The following is a 25,446-nucleotide window of genomic DNA, read 5'->3' as shown; positions in this document are numbered from 1 at the left end:
TTTCAGTCAGCTTTTTGTGTTTCTGTGACCAAAAGACTTGACAAAAAAAAAAAAAAATCTTGGAGAAGGAAAAGTTTATTTGGTGCTCACATTTTTAAAGGTCTTAATCCATAGCTGGCTGACTCCGTAGTTCTGGGCCCCAGATGAGGCAGAATATCATGGTGGAAGAAAGCAGCTCAGGAAAACAAGAAAGCAGAGAATTCATTCTTCATATTCTACTCAATCCCGACAAAAATCTTGAGTTACAAAACGTGTAGACAACTATTTAAAGCAGGAGTTAAGGTAGGCGCAGTAGCACACATCTGTAATCCCAGCTACTTGGGAGGCTAAGGCAGGAGGGTTGCATGTTCAAGGCCAGACTCAGCAACTTACCTAAGCAACCTACCTAGACCCTGTCTTGAAATGAAAAACAAAAAGGGCTGGAGATGTAGCTCACTCGTAAAGTGCCTTTGGGTTCAATCCCCAGTACCTAATAAATAAACAGAAACAGGGTTAAAATGCAAAGTCTAGGAACTAGTGGAGTGGGTGGTTGAAAGCTCTCACAGTGACACAGCCCCAGGCGCTTGTCTTTTTGACAGCCATGACAGTAAGGCCAAATGACTTATTTCACACTTACGAGCCAAGAGAAAGATGTTAATGTGTAAGGAGAGAGATTTGTGTCTGTACTGAAACTGACAAATGTAGCCCTTCATAAGAGATAAAAATAGCAGAGGACTCTTCGATGGGAATGGGATCATGGCTGTGTCCAATACCAAACTTTTCCAAAAGCTGATGGTTTTAGCTGAAGAATACAAACATCAAAGTCTTCACAGAAAACACAGAAGTGTCTGGTTGACACAAAGTAAAATGCACTGACTTTAGTGACAGACATGGTGCTCTTTCTCACTAAAGTCAAAGAAGCTTCTCAGATGCTGCCCAAGGAAATAGTTACCTGCCAATACACATCATCATAGCAAAATGAGAGACAGTTACAGGTTGCAAAATTTCATCCTGACCTCCATGTGTCATCTTTTAACAGAAATATTTTTAAATCTGAGAAACAGTTGATAATATATATATATATATATATATATATATATATATATATATATATATATATTTGCCAGTTCATCTGCCATTAATTCTACCTTACCCTTCTGTTAAGACACTAAAATCAAGAGGCCATCAAGAATTTGTAATTTGACTTCTACAGCTGAAAAGGTAAAGCTCCTGCTGAACTAAGCAATTAAATTAGCTCCTTAAACAAATGAACATTTTTAGATCTGTTCATTAGATACCAGATGCAGCTCTAAGGTTTCTGTACTTTAGCTCATATTATAGCCATTAACCACTTGGGATTTTGCTTCTAATTATTTCAAATCAAATAAAATAGCTAACAAGTTTTTTATTTTCTTCTGTGAGAATTTTTTTCAGTAAAATCAAGGCAGCAAAGTCATTACTTAGGAAATATTAAAAGGTATTTTTGAGTTTAATTTTCTATAAAGCTTCTAGCAGAAGCTTGTATCTGTTTTTATATGGGCCCATTTCTTAGAAAAGGTTAAGCTTTTGATCACAGTAACTATGCAACCCTTTCACAGTGTTATAAAGGAGTCATTTAAAGGATATTTCTCATTTAAAATTTTTTTCTTTGCAGTGCTATGATCTGAACCCAGGACTTCACACATGCTGGGCAAGTATTCTATCACTGTGATACACTCACAGCCCTAGAATCTTGAAAGAATGTTCTTGGGCCTGGGGGTATAGCTCAGTGGTACAGCGTATGCTTAGCATGTGTGAGGCCCTGGGATGGAGACCCAGCACCCTGCTGCCAAAAATAAATCATTTCCCATTAACTTTTATTTCAGACTTGTTGTAAAAGTAACTTTTGAAAAAGTTTTATACTTTATAGAGATTCGTTACTTTATAGAGATTTTTCCCTCTCATTTTCACTTAGGCTTTAAGTGTCATTTTTATCTTGATCCATTCTCTGAATAAACTCAAAGTTGACTGTAATCCACAAATTTTTTGTTTTTTTATTTTCTTGTTTGTTTGTTCTGTTTTGTTTGGTACTGGAGATTGAACCCAGGGTCGCTTTACCACTGACTTACGACCAAGTTCTATTTTTTAGTATTTTTTATTTTGAGACAGTGTTGTCCAAATATTGAGGGTCCTGATAAATTGACTAGGCTGGCCTCAAATTTGTGATCCTTCTGCCTTAGCCTCCCAAGTTGCTGGGATTACAGGTGTGTGTGTACCAGTGTGCCTGGCTACACAAATCTTTCCTATGTGGCAGTGAGTAGAAATTTTACACTCTTATAGGGTATTTAATAAATTCAGAACTCAGTTCTCCTTCTTCAAATACATTAATCATCATTTGCCAGAAAAAGTATCATAAATTTACCTATCCACAATGCAAATGCCACCTCTTCCATGAAGCACCCTTGAGCAAGTGCAGAACCTGCACGATTCTATGTGGTGGTCCTGATTTGCTTTACATGTTGGGTTTAATCAGGGTTTCAAATAAATATGCTGTGGAAGAAATCCAATTCACACACTTTGGATTTCAAATGCAAAACTATGAATTTTAAAGTACAAAACAAAAATATCACATACAGTCCCTGACCTCAGAAAATGTTCAGTCTAAATGAATTAAAAAGTACAAATCACAGAAAAATCAGTGGTCTGCATAACATAATCAATGGCAATGAAAACAGTCAAATCAAGTTTTAGATGAAGAGTTATTAAGGAATACTGGAGGCTGGACTCTAATGGACAGGATCTGGATATGCAAACAGAAGGAACTAGGATATGGAAATTCTGGTACCTTCAACTAGTGAGATGGGTTTTCTAGTTACTTGTTTCATTCATTTTATCATCTAAGAATTAAGTAGATTGCCTTCATGGGATTAATCGGGTTTGCCCAAGTCTAGTTTATTTTGGAGCTTTATAAAAGAGAGGAGAAAAATGGGGCAATATAATTTTATTGCCAGTACAGGATTAATTATGAGAATCTGTATTTAAGCCCTGGCTCCACTATTTATTAATTATGTAAATGTTTTAGCATTCTTAGGTTTCAAATTTGCCCACCTATAAAAGATAAATAACTGTATGACAATGCCATGTAGCAATTGCATGAGATTCTGAGTATAGTGAGTAATTTGTAATAAGTTACTCTTAACAAGTTATCACATTTTCATACATTGGTCAACCATTCAGATTTCAAGAACTACATTACTATAAATTAGTTTATGTGCATTTCATGGAATAACTTCAAAATGTAAGATGCTGGACTATTTTCCTTGCAGCGGCGAGGGTGGGGGCTGACTGACTGAAAGGAGATACATCTTGCTACAAATACAATACTAACCCCAATTATTTTGAAGTTCTTTGCCCAATATTCTGATTATTTAAAGTTGCACTTGACATCTGACTTTTTGAAGAATTAAAGTATTTTAATTAATTAAAGTTAATTAATTTCCTTTTCTGTAAAACCAACTGCTTCGTTGTTGTTCCTTTAAACTAAAAAAAGTAAGCTTATTTAAATTACTAAAATGGCTTTTAGAGTCCTTTACACATAAGCTGCTTCAATTATTTATCCTGAAAGACATAAAATTACTGGGGTCAGTGAAATATTTAATAAAAATATTTCTCCATATAATATGCTTGTATAAAATAAGCCTTTTCCAAAACTCCTGTTTTATAGAGGATTCTCTATAAAATAAATCAGATTATCTAACTAGTTAGCAACAAATTAAAATAAAGGGTATAGATTTATGAATACTGACAGTCCTAATAGAAAGAAATTAGACTACTCTCTGCTACCAGTTGTGAGACCCTCAAAGAATAAATGATAAAATTAGTGACTGCCTTTAATACTCTAAAAACAATCTTTTCATTAAAGGCCTGTGGCCAAAATAGGTGAGTCCAGAATTATAATATTTTATAAAAATCAAAGACGTTGAAAGGTTTGAGAAAGCTCATTTCGATGCAAAGTTACAAGTAAAATACTACAGCACTATAGAAAATACATCTAACATTCTTCACTTGTGGTAAGTTTACTATCTTTTTAGCTTGAGGCACTCTTAATAAAATTTATCATGTGAATAGTAAATCTTTAGATTTGTGTTAGAGTGTCACAAAAGGACTTAGACTGAAAAAAAAAAAAATGGACAAACAGAAAATTAAATCCTTCTTCAATAGCCCAGGATGGCTGGTTAACAAACTGTGTGCCAATTTCTGAAACCATATTGCTTATTAAAAAATAAATAAACAAAAAAACTTAACTTCTGGTTAAGTCTAAAATAACAGTCAAATGAGCAAATATATTAAACCTCATGGTATATAGGCTTTACAAATCCTTGGGAGAATCAAGAATTTCATCTTGAAGACTTTTTCTCTTCTGTTGCATTTTCCACAATTCCTCTCTTCTCTTTCCTCCTCCTCATCCTCCAAAAACAAAAGGGAAATACACACCCAGATGACTTCTCATTACTTTTGTTCCTACAAGCAGAAGCTGACTAGGAAACTCACATCTCAACAGTATAAAAGGAACCATAATGGGAAAGTCTGTGGTTACAATCAGAGAGCTGCCTTACTAATAACAAACAGTGAGAAATCTAAGTTAAAAAGCGGTGACTGTTCTTTGGAAAGGAGCCTAACTCCTCTCACTGGCACCCTGCAGCAATAAAGACAGTCCAGAATCAAAACAGATCCTCTACAGGATGCATATAATTTATTCTCCTAAATACCCTTAACACAGCTCTCAATAGAAACAGAGAAATGATTTTCACAAGTCACAGATAATTAGGTTAAATAAATGATTCAGATGATCCATGAACTTCCTTTAAAAAGAAACCAGTTCTTTCAAAAAGTGTTCTGAATTTTGCTTTCTGGATACAAAGTATTGAAAAATTCTCAGAACCTGAGACATGATTTTCTCTTCTTTCACCTATTAGAAGCAGAATCCCCTTTTCAGGGCATTTTCTGGTTGCACAGGCAGGACTAAGTAAGAAATTCATCTTCAGAGCCCATCCAGTTTGTCTAGGTCCATGTGATTGTAAGATCTGGGTGTGTTAGAGTTGGTGAACTTGACTTTGAAGAAATCTCTCACTTTTTCTTCAATTTCCTTTAAGCCTAGACTGGTTCCAAGTGTCTCCTCCTCCAATAGGACAGTCAGAACAATGGCTACATCTTTGAAGGTTGCATTTTCATAGTCACAATATTTATAGAAGATCAAAGTAGAGTTTGCAGGCAGCAACTTGAAGCGGTGTACCAATGCGGTATTCTGGCCATTTCTGAATCCACTGCTCAGCTGCTGATCTACCTCTAGTTTGACAACATTACTGTCTTTGCCTGTCCCATCAATCCAGATGGCACGGGCACCATGGGAGGAAGAATAGGCATCCGCAATTTGTTCACTCAGACACTTAAGCACTTCTTGGGCATCTCGAGCAGCAGTGAGCAGTAAGACAGAAGGCTGATTCCAAGGATAGGAACTATTAAGATGTTTTTCCAGGAACGTTTGGCTCCTTTTCCACAGGTTCTCATTTTGACCTTGGTACTTAGTCATAAGTTGTTGCATCTGGTTTTGGAATTCTTGAATAGCAGTGGTTCCTACCTCAGAAGTATGAAGGAACCAAAATCTCCCGAAGGCGAGAGTAACTAAAACAGCCACTACCCCCGTTTCCTCTTGACAAAAGATTTGTTTGTTCAGTCATTTGTTGACTGGCTGGATGTTGATGGAGAGTGGTTTCTAAACACTGATTTCTGAACACTGTCATTTTGCATCCTAGTCCTCATTCTTACATTTTATTCAATACATTCCTGAGGATTTTTTTTTATATATCCTGAGCTCAGAACTGAAAATTGTTTTTCATAAACTGTGAAGTTTTGACTTTGTGATAATCTCCAAAGTGATTCTGAATGTTGACCAGATAATCTCCAGATTCAAAAGAATCCCTGGATCTGACCTTAATGGTAGTGACATCACTGTAACAGCTATCTTGATCATCATCTTTGGTTTCTCCTTCTTTGGAGAACTGACCTTCTGCAGGAAACTGGCCATTTATAATTCACTCATTTTAGTATTTCTGTTGGTTTTGTAAGCTGAATCAGATCTGGGGTTTCTTAGAGGGGGTCTACATAGGCTAATTACAGGATCTTCACTTGCCACTGCTGGAGCCTCTTGTGTTCTCCTGTCAATTTTCTTTGAGACTGTATGGCTTTTAATGGTTTGGTAAGACGGTTCATCCTTTTCAGAGAACTGTGAGTCCTGTAACCCTCTCCTGGTCATAATTGGTGACATTGGCTATAGCGGAAGCTGTTTTAAGTGCTGCTGCAGAAGGCGAGTAGCCCTTCATCTCTTCATCTTCTTGGCTTCCTGGGGTTGTGGCTGACTCTGCTGTGGAGACTGAAGGTCCAACTGCTTCTTTTGACAGAAAAAAAAAGTACACGTGGAACTTTATTCAGCAGTTTATTTAATTATCTGTTTCCTTGGAAGCTCTAAAGTAAATTTTAAGAAAGTTTATACTTTTATATCTTTAACATGAAACTAGTATGACTAGGTCATCTTTGTGGTATCTTTTAAAATTTAATTGCATAATTCTTATAGAATTTAAGCATTCATTTTCAAATGTGAATCAAGTTTTAGCAACATCTGAAGCTCTTCTTCAACTGAATCAACATAATCAAAACCTGAAGAGATAATGCTTCGTTTGTTTTCAAAGTAAGAGACATACCTCTACAACAAAGCAGACTAGCTATTGGGGGTTCAGGTCTTACAGGAGACAGGTAGGGTTTGGGCATTGGTTGCTTCATCAGTTGATAGAAGTACAGTGGTAATACTGGCACTTCCTCCCAGGAAAGAGCTTTTGACAGTGTATGGCACATGCTGAATATGAGCTATCATTATATATTATTATTAATGAAACGAAGGGGGTGCTGAATTCAATAGCTGGGAATATAATATGTATATATGGGCTTGCTCATTCATTAAGCACTAAAGTCTTAGCCTAGATTCAGAATTTTACAATTTCAGTTCTAATAAATGTTAGAATGTTAATATTTAAAGGAATGATTAATAATTTCTGAGTATCTGGCTTGGCCCTTGACTCAGGGTTATGGCCCTAACTCCTTCTGGCACCTCTTTCCCCACCTATATCAGTCCCAGGTTACTGCACCATCCTAATGGTTCTCCTATACCCTCATCTCTGTGAATAATCCTTTGTATAGAAACTCTTTTTTTAATTATTCTAATCTGAGTGGGCCATCTGTTTCCTGTTGGGACCATGAATTATGCAATCACTTGACACTCTCCCTAGCAGTCTAGGGAGTTTCCATACCATGCTATCCTTCATGCTTTCACTAGTATCCCTCTTTTTTCCCCCCAATTTGATAACCACTCCCCCCAAAAGAAAATATTTTCCTTTGTCTTATTGTTTTTGTAATTGTTTGCTACCAATGCGGCTGATCTTTCTTCATATGTTTATTTATCTTTTTTCTCTTTTTAGAATCACTCATGTCCTTTGCCCACTCTCTACCAAGATCTTCGTTTTTTGTCTAATTACTTCACATATATTTATTATTTGTACCACAGGAATAAACATTTACTTAGTTTAAGCAAGAATGGAAATTTACCCAAAGGATACAAGCATGTCTCTCATGGAGCCTAAATAGAAGGATTCAATGAAACCTTGGGAATGGACTGTAATTAGGGACTAGAGAGTAATACTGGGGCAAGGGAGTCCTCTTGATCCACATTTTATTCTCCTCCACTCTGTACATCAGCATTATTCTGCATGCTACTGTGAATTGATTTTCACTGTTCTCTGGTCTGTATGATAGAAAATGGTCACTACCTAACAACTTCAGGTAAGACTCCACTATTCAAAAGGGCCGCTGGTGGAGTTAGGAATCCTAGACTCAATTCCATATTCCTAGGTCAGGTGACAAATTGAATGAAGGTCATGTTGTACTAAGATGGCCAAATCTGCTGAACCATGTAGATAAGAGTAAGGAAGTTCCCAGAAAAGCAAAGTGAAGGGTGGAGACCACAAAGCTGTTTTCTAAAGTTTCAAAATCAAGAACATTACTACACAAAATTTTAATGGTCCCTATTGCACCTATGAAAGACTTTTTTTATAATGCCTAAAGCTTAATTTAAATACATAGCCATAAATATGAAGATATTTCCTCCTAACCCAGTACATTCCATTGGTAAAATTTCTCTCCCAGAAAGATTTGACTTTGATGTTTTCCCACAATTGCAGGCATTACAACCACTGTTGATTACAAGGCTTACTTACTGGCACAAATGCCAACTTCGTTAATTAAATGGAAGTACAATCTCACTAAACAGAATAAACTAATTAAATGAATATGCCTGGATTCATTATGAAGTGAATTCATATGGAAAGAAGGCCCATAACTTGAGAGCAGAGCAGCCAAGCTTAAGCGACAGTCATGGGCAGAGTGCTGACACTGCTTCCAGGCAAAACCTCCCCACACATATTCAAAACCCAAACCTTTCACAGAAAGATTAATAATTCTATAAAAATAAAAGCCTAAAACAAAACCATTCCCACTAAGTAGTTACTGCACTGTAACAATCCAAAACTTTTTCTTGATGGGCAAAGAAGGTGGCAAAGCAGGAGTGGGAAGTGCAAGGGATGGATGGCATCTGGCTAATTTTTAGCTAGGCATCTCAGTGAATCAATTTCTAAACTTTAGTAGCTTTTGACTTTGTGATGGATATCAAAGCTGGGTACCTACGGGATCTCTGAGTACCCGGGGGATGAAAGGAAGTGTAGGGATCAAGATCACCTCACCTCATCTTCTTTTGATGTGGGTCAGTCCTAGGTCCCAATTTCCCTTATTCAAGTCCTCTTCTTGGCTTCTTCCTATTTTTAGCCTACTTTCCTCACACATGTGTAAGTATCATAATTTTTTCAGATCTTCATATCTTATGTAATCCATGTTTGATTTGGATTCTAAGTTCCTGGAACAGCCAAGTGATGCTTCCTTGATTTCTGTTCTGGTAAACTATCACTCCAATACTAGTGCCCTGACCATGGTCTAGCCTTGTCTCCTATTTCACCTTGACTTGACCATCTTGGCCATGTTCAGGTGCAGCAGTTGCCACCTTCAAGTGTTGCACAGGTGCTGAGGTGCTACCTCACCCCTACAATATCACTGAAAACAACATTAATGGTTATCAATGTATTGCCTGTCCGCTTTAAATTTACCCTTTTGACTGCTCTGTGAAAATGGATCTGGGTCTTTAAATACTTTTCCTTTGTGGGCTGGCATTGAAGTCTTGTCAATAGAGGGCACTGGAGGGACACTGAAGAAGGAAAGGGGTTTCTTCCTGGTTCTGGTGTAATCCCTTAACAGGCTCCAGTGACGCTGGACCCCACCCTCTCCATGGCTTCTGCAGCACTAGGCTGCCACAGTACTGGTGGGTCCTCCAGTGGTTTCTAGCTTCTGCCTCTGTTCTTCTGGTAACACAGGAGTCCTGTACTTCAAGAAGTAGTCTACTGATCAACAGCCAGAAGGACAACCCGTTCCTTACACTGAGATGAATTCTGCTGACCTATTCTACCCAATCTTAGAGTGGTTTCCTTGCTTTAAAGCAACACAGCACCACTAACTTGAGAGGATACTGTCTCAGACGTTTGAATACAAATAGCTTACTTTCCCTTTGCTTTCTTTTCACCAGATTAAAAACATGCAGCCCCTTTAATCATTTCCTATATGAATCCTCAACATCTTTTTATCGCCTTCTTGACACACCTCCCTCTTCATCAACGTGTCAGTATCCTTTTTAAAGTATTGCCTATTAATAAAACACAACACCTCTTATGCAGTCTGACAATCCTGATATAATGTAGTAACGGAACTATCGACTGCTGTGACCAGGATGCTGCATTCCCTTTCAATCTGTGAGGTGCCACACTGGTGTTCTGGAACCCCACATTCATGGGTGGCACAAAGGTGAACTGAAACACAGATCCTTTGCACACAATGACCGGGTCAGGATGTGCTCATTCTTATACTTTTCTCCCCCATTAAGAGAAGCTACCTCTTTCTAGCATTGCAAAGTTGACTTTCTTTTACTATCTTTAAAGCAATATATGCTTACCAAGACCAGATTACTCCACTGCAGTGTAGGATAAGGAAAATAAGCCTATAGAAAAAGACACGTGATCTACAATGATCTTTTATGTTTTGACATTACCAGGTCAGGTACAGTTTATATCAGTAATAATAGTATACACTTGTAGAATTACATATATATGTATATATTACATAGTATAACCCTTTAGAACAATGTTTTAATTGAAGCCTTGCAACATTTCACAATTATGTAGTGTCCAAGTTCAAGGATGTGTATTACAGCAATCTGTCATTTCATTGTATAAAATAATAATTATATGTAAGTACCATGAAAAGTAATAGGAAAGGAAAACATTTCTAATAATGCAAAGTTATACATTTAAGGCTGTTTAATAGCGATATCCAAGCCTGATAAATTAAAATTAAAAAGCACATGTCTAAACCTAAAAATTGTGATTAAGTAAACAATGTGGTGAGGAAACACTATACAAGGTTAAGCTAATAATTCTTCCTAATATACCCTGAACTAGTGGATTAGTTTCAGTTTCATACAACATACAAACATAACTTTTATTCTAAGACACAGTAAGTTGGCATCTTTCAAACAATGTAGGATTTCCTTTTAGACTATGACCTACAAAATGCCATTAAATTCATGCACTAAATACTCATGACACTTTTATAACTTTTACTATTGTTCATTCACCTAATAAGCACAATTCCTGTAAAGGAAGCCCTTCCCTCAAATCTCAATGTCAGCATCTTTTCTTAGCTGTATCTTTTCTTCCTTATCAGGTATCATTACATAAACTTAAATTCTGGCTTCGAGTTCTAACTGAACCATGATAGCTATTTCTCTCTCTTTCTTAGCTTAGAATGTACAAGTGAGACTATCCCCCTTCCTATTAAGTTACAGCCTGGAGGGCAGCTTATAATGAGCCCAGCAAGGTGTCAAATGCTCCTGCTCTAGCGCAAAGTAAAAATGCTGATGTTCTGCCATTTCCTTTTTACCTTTTTTTTTTTTAGGAAGAAATGAAGTTTTCCTGTAAATATCTATTTCTAGGAACCCCTTATAATTGGGGATCAATAGTGCCTTGGAAATTTTGCAATACCAAAAAGAAAACTACCCTGTTTCTGGCCAAGAGGACAGCGGTATATACAGCTAACTGTCCACTGAAATTCATTCTTCTTCCACAAGTTTTACTGGACATGTAATACCTCTCCAAGCCTATCCCATAGTACCTTAAGAGACTAAAAACTCTCTGCTTTTTTAACTTTGGAAGCCAAGTGTAGAAGATGACATAAGAATAGGTCATCTTAGGTCCCTGCATCACTAAATGTGGAGCACAGCTACTGCTTGATCCATAAAGTTCATCTCAGAACCATTTCCTAAAAGAGAAAAGTTAAGTCTGTTAATAATATAGACTTTTAATTATTATTGAGTCTTTTTGTTTCAGCAGTGCAGCTTATTCTAAACAATAAAGACATAGAAAAGTCATTTTTGGTTAAAAAAATAAAGGCTTGAGGAAGTAAAACCAGGAAAAACATACATACTGACCATAGTTCTAATGTTGGGCCCAGAAGAAAGGCAAGTCACACCCCTGGCTTAATAATAATTCTAAAGAGAAATAAACCTATTAGAATAAACACCTGTGATAGTCCACAAATTTCCTCTTAAACATTCTCAAAGCCTTCACCTTTTCATCCATCGTGCCACTTTTCCAATAATTAAAACTCAGCACAGGACTCTGATTCATCCCTCAACTTTAGATGGCAACTCATTCCACAGCTTAGTCCCAGCCTTCTCATTCTCTTCTCTCATACATGCAGGGCACGGAGGCCTCATGGTTAGGTATAAGCCTAACTACAGAAAACTGTTGAAACTGCCACACATCTCACACTCCATTGTAACTGATTCTTATTATTCCAGCTCCATGTACAGTACCATGATTTGATGATGTATCCTTTTTAAAGTACTAACTTAACTCATCCCACTATACATACATTGGATTTCTAGACCTGAATAAATCTTCTGTCATAACATTTCTATCATTACTATTAAAATCCATGGAGTCTATAGACCAGGGGTTGGCAAACTACAGTCTATGAGCCATATCTGCTGCCATTATTTAAAATAAATTTACTGGCACACAACTATGCCCATTCACTTAAGCACCTGCTTTTATACTACAATCGCATATTTGAGTAGTTGAGACAAAGGCAGAGGCTACAACCCCTCCAGTGTTTATCATCTGGACCTTCACAGGACAAGTTTACCAACCCTTGGTATAGATCAACATTTCTCATGATAGCACTCTTCTCGTACCTCATTCATTTAACACAACTACATGCACCTGTACTAGCAAAACAAATCCAAAAAATATATATGCCCAAAGATATAAAAGATGTGATTCCTGCTCTTCAGGAGTTACAATGCATAGAGAAAGAATACGCGTGGGAGAGACAGACATGTCTATATAACAGTACACAAAAAACTCTAACACAAAGAATATTTGAGCACCAAATGAACAGTAAAAAGAATAAACTTTTTATGTGCAGACAAAAGAAGGAAAGGCTTTATTTAGGGAAGTCATAATGTCAAAGTTGGACTGCTAACCAGAAATGAAAAGGGTGTGTGGAAGCCAAGTGACCACAAGGTAAATAGTTATGCTCTATAAAATAGCCCACATCCATGTCTTGGTTGTTCTTCTCTTCCAGGTTTTAACTCTGGGTAACCATTCTTGGGGCTTCTGCAGTATCACTTTTTGAGAGCTTCCAATAACATCCCTCTCACTATGTCTCAATTTCTTAGAGACTCTTGACTGGCTTGGTCCACTGCTGGACAAGATACAGGCAAACATGCTATAACACACAGACCTCAAAATACAATGGGACTCAAACAAAAGGGACATTTGCTTTTTGAGTAGGTAGGCAGGTGGGGGCCACTGTGAGATCATCTATGTATCCCTTCTATCTAGTTGTTCTACATCCTCTGGAGGGTTGTATACCACTTACACAAGGTCCAAGCTGAGTCGCCCCTTCCATATCTTTACTGTGACCCATTAGAAAGGATAAAAAGGAAGAGAGAAATCAGCTTTACAATTGAAAATGTGAACTAAAAGTCATATTTATCACTTCTATGTTATGCAGGAGATCCAGAACTTGGCCACATGCCAACATCTGGATGCAAAGAAGGCTGAGGAATGTAGCTTTGAGGAACATTCTAATCTGCTAGAGACAGAGTGACAAGACTGGTTTTGCCTGCGGAAATAGGCTATGAAGTAACAGGATATCACATAATCCATCCCCAGCCTAATTTCTGAATGTGGTGTTTCTCAAACTGAATTCTATGGACCACCATTCTGGGAAAAGTCACTGGGAATCCTGTGAGATAAAAGAGGTCTGTGAGCAAACTATTTTCCATCCTCAGATTGTCCCAATGTGCATAAAAAAAGGAAATTTTCCAAAAATTTGCAGCAGATGAACCTATTTAGCTTAGTATGATTTAGCCTAGAATTCTTCAAACTTATAAAAGGAGAGGCTTTGTTCTCCTGGAATATCCATTAACATTCTACAAAACATGTTCTGCAGCATATCAGTTTGTGACACAGAGTTTAATATAATAAGCATAGTTCCTGTACTAAAAAATTTTAATGTAATATCTAAAATTCTAATGGAAGCCAAATCAAGGACTACACCTGACAGGGAATACTTCCTGCAGCCAGATCAGACTGCTCACAGACAACACTTTCAGACTCCACTCTCTGTACTCTTTGTTTCTTTCTTTTTCTTTCTTTACTTTTTTTAGTTGTAGATGAACACAATGCCTTTATTTATCTATTTATTTATTTATTTTTATATGGTGCTGAGGATAGAACCCAGTGCCTCACCTGTGCTAGGCAAATGCTCTACCACTGAGCTACAACCCTAGCCCCCTGATGTTTTTTCTGACCTTTTAAAATATGCCTGCCAAAGCCTTACCCTGCTTTGTTCCTTCTCTGAATTCTTCTAGGATTTATTGTCTCTAATATTTATTTGACCCTCGTGGGCCAACTGAAGACAGAATACATCTCTTCTTAATATGTAGGCACCTTTTTATCTTCCATGTAGGTTTTAAGGGCCTGAACACAAGCTTCAACTTTGACACCAACCACCCAAACTCTTCCACTGAGGCCTCAAGGCGTAGGCAGAAGGGAAATAGGAGCAATTAAAAGGTGACAGACTTGGACTTAAAAATGAAAGATCAGAAGCATAAGAATCTGGACCTGAAACCCACAGTAAACCACCTGGGGGACTTAGAAGCCAACTTTGAGCTAAAACAGTTTTTAGGAAATAAGGCAGAACCTAATCTTAGAGCTGGTCACAGTGGTAGCAGCACAGGGACAAAGGCTCTGGTAATAGCTGAAACCTCCATTGTCATCCTGTTTATCCATTCTGTCCTCAGAGTCTAGAAATATTGTGACCATGACTCATTCCCGAAATACACCCTTTAGATTTATAAATAAGTCCCTATTAACATTTAGAGACCTTAGATTCCAGGCAGCTTAAGTAAATGGCTGATGGCAATTACTGTGCAGGATTACCTGTTCAGTACTTGAACTATCATCTGTGTTCAAAAAACTTCCACGCACCCTGCAGGACCTCCTTTCATGGGGTCCAACATTGAAAGACCAATGCATGATACCTTACTCATGCCAACTCCACACACCAAAGGAAAATATGTACTCCTTCCGGAGTAGCAATCGAGGCATTGTTACAGAAAGGATCTCAAATGATTTCCTAATTTCAAAAATTTTATTTTATTTTATTTTATTGTATTGTATTTTCCAAAAGGTCTATTTCATATTTTGCCCAGGAGCTGTATTTTAAAATAATTTCTTATAATTGATTCTTAAATTAATGTTCTAAATTAAGTTTTTAGGACTAAGCTTTCTAACATTTTGGGCAATCACAAAGCAGCACTTAATAAATTTTTTAAAAATATGACTTAATAATCTGAGAATCCCATTAGGAAAAGTTTCTTTTATACGGATAAAAGTGATGTTTCCCCCACATATAAACAATTATCTTGAATCAATATAGGACTTTTTCAGCAGCCAAGAAAATACTTGCATTCCACGCCATTCTTCCTTACAGAATTTATGTATTATTAAATCATGTCAATAATTTAATGTTCTTTAAAAATCCTAATATGTAAGCATATCTGAAATAAAATAACCAAAACATGATTTAAGACTACTGTTTGCTTATAATAGAAAATGCAATGTGTATAAAGATTATTTTACAAATCATCAATAACAAAAGCCTCATATCACAAGAAGTACATAAGAAAGCTTCAAGATTTCCCCCTACTAGATTAAATGGAAAAGAGGAAATTAAGAAGGTAAAACCTGAAGAGAACACATCATTAAGGTACTGTATATGCAATGTCTTTCATTCTCTATCATTCATCCTTTCATTTCTCTATCCAACAGCATTTATTATGTACCTACTGTGTCACAGCAGAGGTGATCAGAGATGGAGAAATAATAATTATGACTACAATAGTCATTGGAACCCAGGTGGGAAAACTTGTACCAGCACAACTAATTGCAATGCATGGGTGAATGATGTAAGTACTGTGGGGCTGAAAAGGACAATGTAATTAATTCTGCCTGCAGAGATCTCATCAAAACTGGGGTAGGGCGGAACTCAGACTTGAAGGAAGAGTAGAATTCCAGAGAGTGAAGAGGGTTTTGGAACGGGAGGGAAACACTGCTGCCTGGAACACCAATGAGGGGTGGAAATACATGACAAGCCACAAAAAGCAGTATTTTTTAGATCAGCCATGCTGGGTTCAATCCCCAGTACTGAAAACAAAGCAAAACAAAAAACACCAGTTCCAAAGCAGAGTTGCAAAAATGAGTTACTGGTCTGTAAAATTTCACCACTAATATATTCTCTAGCAAAGGCTTAGAAAGCCGATGTTATATTGATATGTTTGTAAAACATTTTCCAAAACAAATTATTTTTCCCCAGGTTTATGATCACATTACTGGCTCTAGAAAGAGCAGTTATTCATCAACACAGTTAAAAATCCCCTCTTCAAATATCTCATTCAAACCACTAGGAAAATTCATATGCCAAAAACAAAATGTTTAACAAAGAAGAGAGCATCACATGATCACACAAAGAAAAACTACAGATAAGTTAAAAAGAATGGAACCCTCTTCCTTCCTCCAGCGGGGTTCAGGGCAGTTATTATTTACTGTTGTGCCCAAGAGGCTGAAAATAAGCTAACTCATCTTTTTAGGACACCAGAATGTGATTTGAGCAATGCATTCATTATTAAAGTTATACATGCAGTTGAATCTAATAGGATTACCACTTGTGTCTGCAGCAGTTCAAGAAAAATTAAAAAAACAAAAAAGAGGAAAAAGAAAAAACAAACCAAACTAAGCAATATACTTAATCTAGTAAACATCAAGAGAGCTGTAGAGAGGGCTTATATTTGCCAGCCTGCAAGACATTTTCTGCCTAAAGTTTGCCACAACAAAGCTTTGAGAACCCACCAGTTTCCTGATATGAGGTTGATGTTACACCATTCTTCTTTCTACTTACAGGCTACAGAAATGTCAGCTCTGGTCCCATTTCTTACTAGCCTTTCATGGTTCCTATTTCTTGCCCTTAAATCTATTCCAATAAGTTCTCTTCTATGGACTTTGTTTGTAGTGCAGATTTCACATATCCATTCTCCACCACTACTGTGAGTCCAAGAAAGAAATCTAATTATCCCTTGAAGAGCTGCCAAAGTGGGGAAAAATATCCTGGTTTGCAATGCTTTTTATTCACTTTGGGTAAAACTATCAAATCAAGTAACACCAGTTAAGAGTTCATGAAATTTGAAACTGCAGGGTAAAGAGATCTATGGGCCTCTTTACCCACAGACCTTAACCGAATTCTGTTTTACTTGGGGATGATAGAGGCAACAAGGAAATAGAAAGATTTAATTCATGAGAGGGTAAGAGAAAGAAGGGAAAAAGAGGAATTCATTTCTGTGTGTGTGAAGAATGAACAGCTTCAGTATTATCACCTTTCTATGAAAGGACAAAACCATCAAAAACTGGATTCAACACAAGATCTACAGAGCTAATTCTATGGGTGAAGCACCAAAGAGAGTATGTGAACAAGAAAGAGAGTGGTCTGCCACACTTTCACCATTTATTACTTAGAATATATTTGGCTCCCCCAAATTCCCTCGCTTTCCCTATGCCATTGTTCAGTCTCTATGCTGGATTCCATGTCCCTCAAGATATAATTCTGGAATCTTCTATGTGTTTCCCAGAGCAAAAAAAATGTGTCCCCAGAATCATGCAGCTCTTAATTAAGTGCATACATGGCAATTCTCTTGATCAGGCAACAAAGGCAATCCTTTATAAGCTTTCCTCACGATCTTCTCCAGTGACAAGGGCCACCAAGATAATCTTACTGCTGTCATGGGGAATCAAACCCAGGGCTTCATGCTCATCCTCTAAGCTACACTTTCAGCCTTCAATTGCCCAGGAAACAAAAGCAAAAATTGACAAATAAGGTTAAATGAAGTTAAAAAGCTTCTGCACAGCAAATAATCAACATAGTGAAGAGAGAAACTAAAGAATGGAAGAAAATCCTTCCCAGCGATTCATCTGACAGAGGATGAATATCCAAAATATATAAAGAAATAAAAAATTAACAAAAGACAAATAATCCAATTAGTAAATGGGCAAGTGATTTGAACAGATGTTTCACAAACATCCTTGTTACAAGCAAGCAATAAATATATGACAAATGCTCAATATATTTAGCCATCAGGAAATACAAATCAAAACTATATTGATATTTCATCTAATCCCAGTTAGAATAACATACCAAAAAAAGCAAAAAATTAATGCTGATGAGGTTGTGGCAGGGGAAAGGAATCCTCATATATTGTTGGTGGAAATGTAAATTAGTACAGCCACTATGGAAATCAGGTTGAAGGTTTCTCAAAAAACTAAAAATGGAACTACATGATGCAATTTTCTCACTCCTGGGTATACGTCCAAAGGCAACAAAGTCAGCATACAAAAGAGGACCGGCGCATTCATGTTTATTGAGATACTATTCAAAATAGCCAAGATATGGAGTCAGCCTAGGTGTTTGTCAGCAGATGAATGGATAAAGAAAATACAGTACATGTACAAAATCAACTATTATTCGGCCATAAAGAAGGATGAAATCTTGGGCTGGGGTCAGTGGTAGAGTGCTTGCCTAGCACATGTGAGGCACTAGGTTTTGTTAGACCACGACGAAAGAAAAGACCACTGACTCCAATTAAAATCAAATTAAAGCAAGCTTATTATTTTGACCGGCCGGGCTGCCTCTCCCTCCCAAAACGGCGGGAACAAGACAGCACCCCAGCTTTCCTGCAGCCCAGCTTTATAGCCCAGAATGTTACACAAAGGGGGGGTTACAGATAACAGAACTCTGACAAGCATCACACTAATGGTAGTTTACATTTTTTGCTGGCCCCAACATAAGAATTTATGAGGACCATTAGAGCCTCAGAGAGGGTCGTTGTCTGGCCAGGGAAGGCCAATATTTATGAGGTGTCACTAAGTTTCAGAGAGGGCTGCTATCTGGTCAGAGAGCCAGGCATGGGTGAGTTCAAGGCACGGGCAGGCATTCCAAGCAGGTTCAGAATTTGCAGTAATTTATAGTAAAGCCGAAATTATCTTTTCATGGTTTTGTGGTGAGATGCCCAATTTTAAGGAAAGATCAGGTTGGGTCTATCATTTTGATACTCAGCACCACATAACAAATAAAATAAAGGCACTCTGCCAATCCACTACTACAAAAAAAATTTTTTTTTAAAGGATGAAATCCTCTCATTTGTAGAAAATGAATGCAGCCGGTAGGCAACGTATTGCATGAAATAGGGTAGACACAGAAAGAGAAGTATCATGTGTTCTTTCATATGAAGAAACCAAAAAATGTGGCAGGAGGGAGGGAAAAGGAAAGATGCACATGATCAAAGCTCAAAATATGTATGTATGGAAATGCCACAATGAAATCCATTAGTTTGTGCAAATTATATGTTAATAATTGACACAAATTTAAAACAAATTTTTATTCTTGTTAGATATACATAACAGTAGAGTGTATTTTGACATATTATACATACATGGAGTATAACTTATTCTAATTAGGATTCCAGTCCTGTGGTTGTTCATGATGTGGAGTTTTACTGGTCATGTATTCATACATGAATATAAGAAAGTTATGTCAGAGTCATTCTATTGTCTTTCCTATTCCCATCCCCCTCCCTTCCCCCTTCCTTCATTTCCCTTTGTCTAATCCAATGTATTCTATTCTCTCCTACCCATATGATGTGTTAGCGTTCACATATCAGAGAGAACATTTGGACTTTGGTTTTTTGTGCTTGGCTTATTTCACTTAGCATGATAGTCTCCAGTTTCATCCATTTACTGGCAAATGCCACAATTTCATTCTTCTTGATTGCTGAGTAATATTCCATTGTGTATATAAACCACAGTTTGCTTATCCATTAATTTGTTGAAGGACACATAGGCAGGTTCCACAGCTTTGCTATTGTGAATTGAGCTGCTATGAACATTGATGTGGCTGCATCACTGTAGTATGCAGATTTTAAATCCTTTGGATGCATACCCAGAAGTGGGATAACTGGGTCAAATGGTGGTTCCATTCCAATTAAAACATACAATATTTTAGAAGTACATATTTATTCAAAGACCAAAGTGATTTTTAAAAATTTATTTTAAAAAATTCTTATTAATGCATCACTGTTTGCCATTAAAAGATGATTATAGAAAAATAGACAATGATATGAATGGAAGAAAAAAGGAAAATAGAGAAGATAAAACTGAATACTATCAATACATAAAATACATGTTTTAAGGTTTTTCACATTGGCTAGAGATGGGTAGAAAATCTGATCAGACATTTCCTGGTAGCCAGTGCATAGAGATGACACCACTGGCTTTGGACTTCGCTGTACACAAACGCTGCATCTGCTCACAAGAAACCCAACTATTCTAACATCAAGACTAGAAGACTAGACAGCAATTTCCTAAGTCTTTTTTTTTGTTGTTGTTGTTCTGGGGATTTAACTCTGGGTTAATCTTGAAATCTTGACCACTGAGTCAAATCCCCAGCCCTATTTTCCATTTGATTTAGAGACAGGGTGTCACTGAGTGCTTAGTGCCTCACTTTCACTGAGACTGGCTTTGAACTTGGGGTCCTCTACGTCAGCCTCCCAAGTTGCTGGAATTACAGGCATGTACCACTGGGCCCTGCTCTTGAGACTTCTTAAATGTCACCTTTTAACTGACTATACAGCACTTGGCACAGTTGTTTCCTGAAAGATATGCCTATGTGGAAAACTGACCAAAAATGTTGGGGTGTGGCATCTCTTGCCTCAGGGTTTAAATACACAGCTCTGGGAACAGAGACTGGAATTTCTTTTAAAAACCAGGCAAGGGCTGGAGTTACAGCTCAGTGGTAGAGCACTTGCCTAGCATGTGTGAGGCACTAGGTTCAATTTTCTCAGCAGATAAAATAAGTAAAATAAAAGTCCATTGACAAGCAAAAATAAACAAACAAACAAACAAAAAACCCCAAAACAACTTTTTAAAAAAGAGGCAATATTGATAATGGTAAATTAAATGGGTTAAAAATGATTTTTCTAGAATGTGACAGACAATGCTCTTTTGTTTATTATGTACTGGTTTACAGCCTATAGATTAGCCTGAGATATCTAGTACTTAGTGATTTTTAGAGTTCTAATGCTAGATACTTTTGAATAGACATTTCATAGACAAAACTACTGATAGTAGCAGAATTAAGTATTTGAGAGATTTAATCTATTCTATCAGGATGTGCTAACCCCAAATAAATTTCAATTTCTTTTCAAAGGGAAAACAGTATCACAACTACTACATAAAACAGCCCCTCTATAAAATACATAGGCTCATAAAAAGTAATTCTTCAATCATTAAGACAACCATCTGATACCAGCAATATTTTGTTCAAAGGTATATTTACAACTCTCGATAAAATAACAAAATGGCAACTTTCGAGATAGAAAGGGCTTTTAAGATCAATTAGACAAATCCCCATGTTTGGAGAAGGGAACAAAACAAGCCCAAAGAAAGTGAATGACTTAGCTGAATTCATGGAGCTAAGTGGTAGCAGGGCCAGGCTGGCTGGCACTCAAATGTCCCAATTGCCTGTCTAACACCAGCTAAATTCACTGTTCATTTCTATTTCATAACCTAAGCATATTTAGTTTATGTAGTAAATATTAATTATCAACCAAACTTTAGTCTTGGGTTTTCTACCTTATAGGAAACTCATTCAACAAATGAATTATCTGCCAACACACACACACACACACACACACACACACAGAAATAAAAGTTTCCTGGCTTACCGTATGCTATAAAATAGTATAATAAATACCATTTAATTACAGCAAATAAAAAGCACAATCTTTTAAAAAAAAATAAAAGCACTAATACCAAAGTGCTGGGAAGGTGGTAACATTTAATATGTAATAGGCAAAGTCATCTAGAATTACTTTGAGACCAAAGCATCAATGTCTTTAGTGCTAATAACAATCACCAACACAACTAATCGCCCTCCTAAGGAGAGAGCTTTGAAACCAGTATTACAGAATACAATGGACCAACTGAAAATACAAAAGGTGGAATTGTACAAAAGTGTCAAGCAAGAACGATATGTTCATTAAATTCAACAGATGAAAACAACAATTTCTAAGTTAACATCTTGTGATGGGATTTAAAACATCCATATGTTTTATTTCTGGGAGTTAAAAAAAGCACACTTCATACTTAAGATTCTCTGCAAAATACACTGATTTTTTTTTTTTTAAAATTAAGCACAGCTTGTGTGGGGACTCAAATGCTGTGTCAGGGACATGAAATCTTATCAGGGAGTTTCTCAATCTAAGTAGCAGAAAACCCAAATTAAGAAAGGCACAACTAAGCAAGAGCTTTCCATTTAGATGTAATTCACCAGACACCATCATCACTCAAACTGTGTCCCTGTGCACAGAAACAGCAGGAGCCATGGATTGCCCTGACAACCACTCAGGCAGAGTGCTGACAGCAGAGATGCTGCCACCTGTACATGATCATGGACACCAGGTTATGCCTCGCCAAAGTGCAATATGCCCCACCTCTCTTATGTCTCAGACTACATGTGTTCTCTAGAAAACAAAGCTGCTACACTAAACATCTCCATGTCAACAAACTGTTTTGCTTTTTTTCCCACCCACAAAACTCTCACTAGCAGACAATTATCCTCCTACCACATGAAGGATAAGAACTGTATATTTTTCAGTTATTAAGTCCTCTTACAAGACACACTCATAATTTCAGGAAAGATCAATTATAACTGGGAATGCTCCTTTGCAATGCTATTTATGACAAGTCCTTGCAAGCTAGAATTTTATGAACTTCCAGGGTACAAACCACCTTTTTTCAAAGCTGCTTTCATTGGCTTTAGGGGTCTGAATGTTTGTAGAAAAAAATATAGAAATAATACTTGTCTTTAGCCACAGTCCATATCATATCAAGCACAGAACAGTGAGACCTTAGAATGAAAAATGCCCCTGTAATGAGGTAATTTGATTTGCAGAAACTGGCTTAGAAGTCCTAGCTAAACCTCCCAAGGGGCCAGATATTTCTGTTTCTTTACAGTAAGATTTTAAAGCTTCATATAAAGAGGCAAACTGACAGGCTTGCCTTTATTTGGGGTTGGGGGGTGTTATTTTATCAGACAGGTAAAACGATGGCAGCATTTTCACTTCTGAAGTTCTGCAGATTGTCTTTGTAGCATGGAGACCTGATTTTAAAGTCTGCAAATTAGAAACATTCAAATACAGGACTTCTTAAGGCGATTAATTAAAACCAAAGTACTAACCAGCACCATTCCACTATTATTAGGCCTAATAAGTCCCACCATATCATTTTCTACTTCTTTCATAAGGCATTCACATTCCTGCTGGGGCAGGCCTGCAGTGACACCCTCTAGAGAGGATCAGGTGAGAAATACAGAGAAAGGGTTTGAAGTTGATAATTTAAGAAGGGACAACCAGTCCTGGGATCCATAAAGATGCTACTCAAAGTGTTAAAGGGCTGGGATAGCTCAGTGATAGAGAGCTTGTCTAGCATGTGTGAAGTACTGCAAGTGTTAAATGAGTTTAAAAGAAAACAATCAGTTGTTTAAATGGTGTGTGGTGAAGGGGTTATTTCAGTGTTTGGTATGTCTTTCTGAAATGCCACACTTAAAAGTACAATTTTAAAATGCCTCTCTGCTCAAGTACTTATTAAGTCTACCATTTTAAAGAGTCTGCTCCTTTTTTTTTTTTAAGTATTAGTAACAAAATGGCCTTCATTCGTTTTCAAACATTCAGGGAAAACATTTGAACAGTGTATTTAAATATTTTCTTAATCCAGGACTCTGAAGCACTGAGATAGTGGGTGGGGGGCGGGGGAGGAAGTGAAAGTGACAAGAGAATCGCATTGCTTCCTTTTTGCTTTCTTTTGCATTGGACAGATAAAAGATTGTTTTTAAATTCTGCCCTTTTAACAATCATAAACTAATAATAGGGGGGGGCAAACTAAAACTCAAATCCACTCCCTCCCAACCACATGCAGCCTGAAAAACCCTTTTTAAAGTCTGTCTTGGGGCTGAGGTTGTGGCTCAGTGGTAGAGTGGGTGACTAGCACAAGTGAGGTCCTGGGTTCAATCTTCAGCACTACATATAAACAAATAAATAAATAAAGGTCCACCAATAACTAATAATTTTTTTTAAGGCTGTCTTTTCTCGGCGAGTTCAAGGAGAGCTCCGGGCTCCTGTCAGGCTCCATCACAGTCCCAGTTAACTCAGCACCTGCTCGGCTCTTCCTGGGTCGTTTTTAGTACACATCCATCTCCTCCCTCCTGCTGAGAGCAACGGTTCGACCCAGATCGCTCAGTGCCACTCTTTAAGGCCAACTGTTACTCACCAGCACCCTCATGATTCACGGTCTCCCGGGTCTCCGAACCAAATGGCAGTCTTTCCTTCCCTCTTCAAAAGGGAGGTGCTCTCGCGGTTCACAGAGGGAAATGCCACTCTCCTGCCACAGTCCCTGCCCGGCTCCACCATCTCTGTAGCTCCCACTCCCACCACATCATCGTGGAACCCGGAGGAACTAGCGGACCGTAAAGCGGCTCGTGAAACTTAGTCCCGAGAATCTGCAGCCCCGGCCGCAGCCCCGCGCACCCGCACCTGGCCAGCGTGATGTCCCCGCGTGCCACTCTGGCCTTTCCTCCCCCCGGTCCCAGGGTGTGACCCCCCGCCCTGGACGTCCCGACCTGCGTCGCCGGCTGGGCCACCACCTGTGGGCCTCCCCGCGCGTGGAGCCGGGGCCAGCACAACGCAGTGAACAGCCCGGACGCTCCGCTTTCGCTGGAGCCAAAGTTGCCGGCCGGAAACTTTCCACCCACCTGCTCCGGGGCTTCCCGAGGCCGGGTACCTAGTCTTACCTGGGGCGTCGGTGTCGGTGGCCTCGTTCGAGCTCGGCCCGGGACTCCGGGGTTCGGTAGCAGCCGCCCCAGCCAGAGGCCCCTCGAGAGCATCCTCCTGCCCGGCGCCGGGAACTCTCGGCGTCAGCGGCGCATCCTCCCGCGCGGCGGGCTCCCAGCCGGCGCCCCACGGCTCCCCAGTCGGCGCCCGCGGCTCCCGGCCCCAGCCCGCTGTGGGAGCAGCCCGCCCCGCGCCGCCCCGCCCCGCCCGGGGGCGGAGTGCAGGGAGGGTGTGTCCCAGCTTCCACTTCTCGATGGTGCGCACACCCCGCGCTAGGCTGTTTTCTTTCCTCCGACAAAAAAGCGGGGGAGGGAGTGCGGGGGCAGGAAAGCTAGTGACGGTGAATCGTCCTGCCGGTCTTGGGTTTCGTAGAGCTTCTCACATCTTGAGAGCTGTGGGTTTCAAAACTCACGGCTAGTTCTGGGCACTTTGCGCCCCGACAGTAGTTTTCCTGTTCAACCCTGCGGGAGGGAGACGCGGGGTTGAGGGGCACGCGCGTCGGGATCTGGAGGGGGCAGCTGGGTGGTGTTCTCTATGACCCAGCAGAGAGGATGAGGAGACGGTTTGCCAGGCTCCCCTAGTCAGTAGGCTGGAAGGCCGGGCCCAGCCCCTGGTGGCCTTGGCCCACTGGAGCGCGCGATGCGCTTCAGACCTTTGGCCTGAAGCCTCATCTTTGCCAGAGTTTCACTCAGATTCTTTAGGGGAAATCTCCCCACAGGGGA

General features: G+C 38.7%; 1 protein-coding gene and 1 pseudogene across 1 annotated transcript in view; both read right to left on the bottom strand.

Annotated features, from left to right (window-relative positions):
* Mcub (mitochondrial calcium uniporter dominant negative subunit beta) overlaps positions 1 to 24,425 on the bottom strand; it is a 115,605-nt gene extending 91,180 nt beyond the window's left edge. Inside the window, 1 exon segment of the mRNA XM_048813863.1 lies at positions 24,165 to 24,425. Coding sequence (XP_048669820.1) covers positions 24,165 to 24,176 — 12 coding nt within the window. The 5' untranslated portion in view covers positions 24,177 to 24,425.
* On the bottom strand, positions 1 to 25,446 carry LOC107141093 (annotated as a pseudogene).

Source organism: Marmota marmota, unplaced genomic scaffold, assembly GCF_001458135.2.
Source record: "Marmota marmota marmota unplaced genomic scaffold, marMar, whole genome shotgun sequence".
Classification (NCBI taxonomy): Eukaryota; Metazoa; Chordata; class Mammalia; order Rodentia; family Sciuridae; genus Marmota; species Marmota marmota.
Note: the sequence above shows the minus strand (reverse complement) of the source record. Positions and strands in the feature narration are given on the sequence as shown.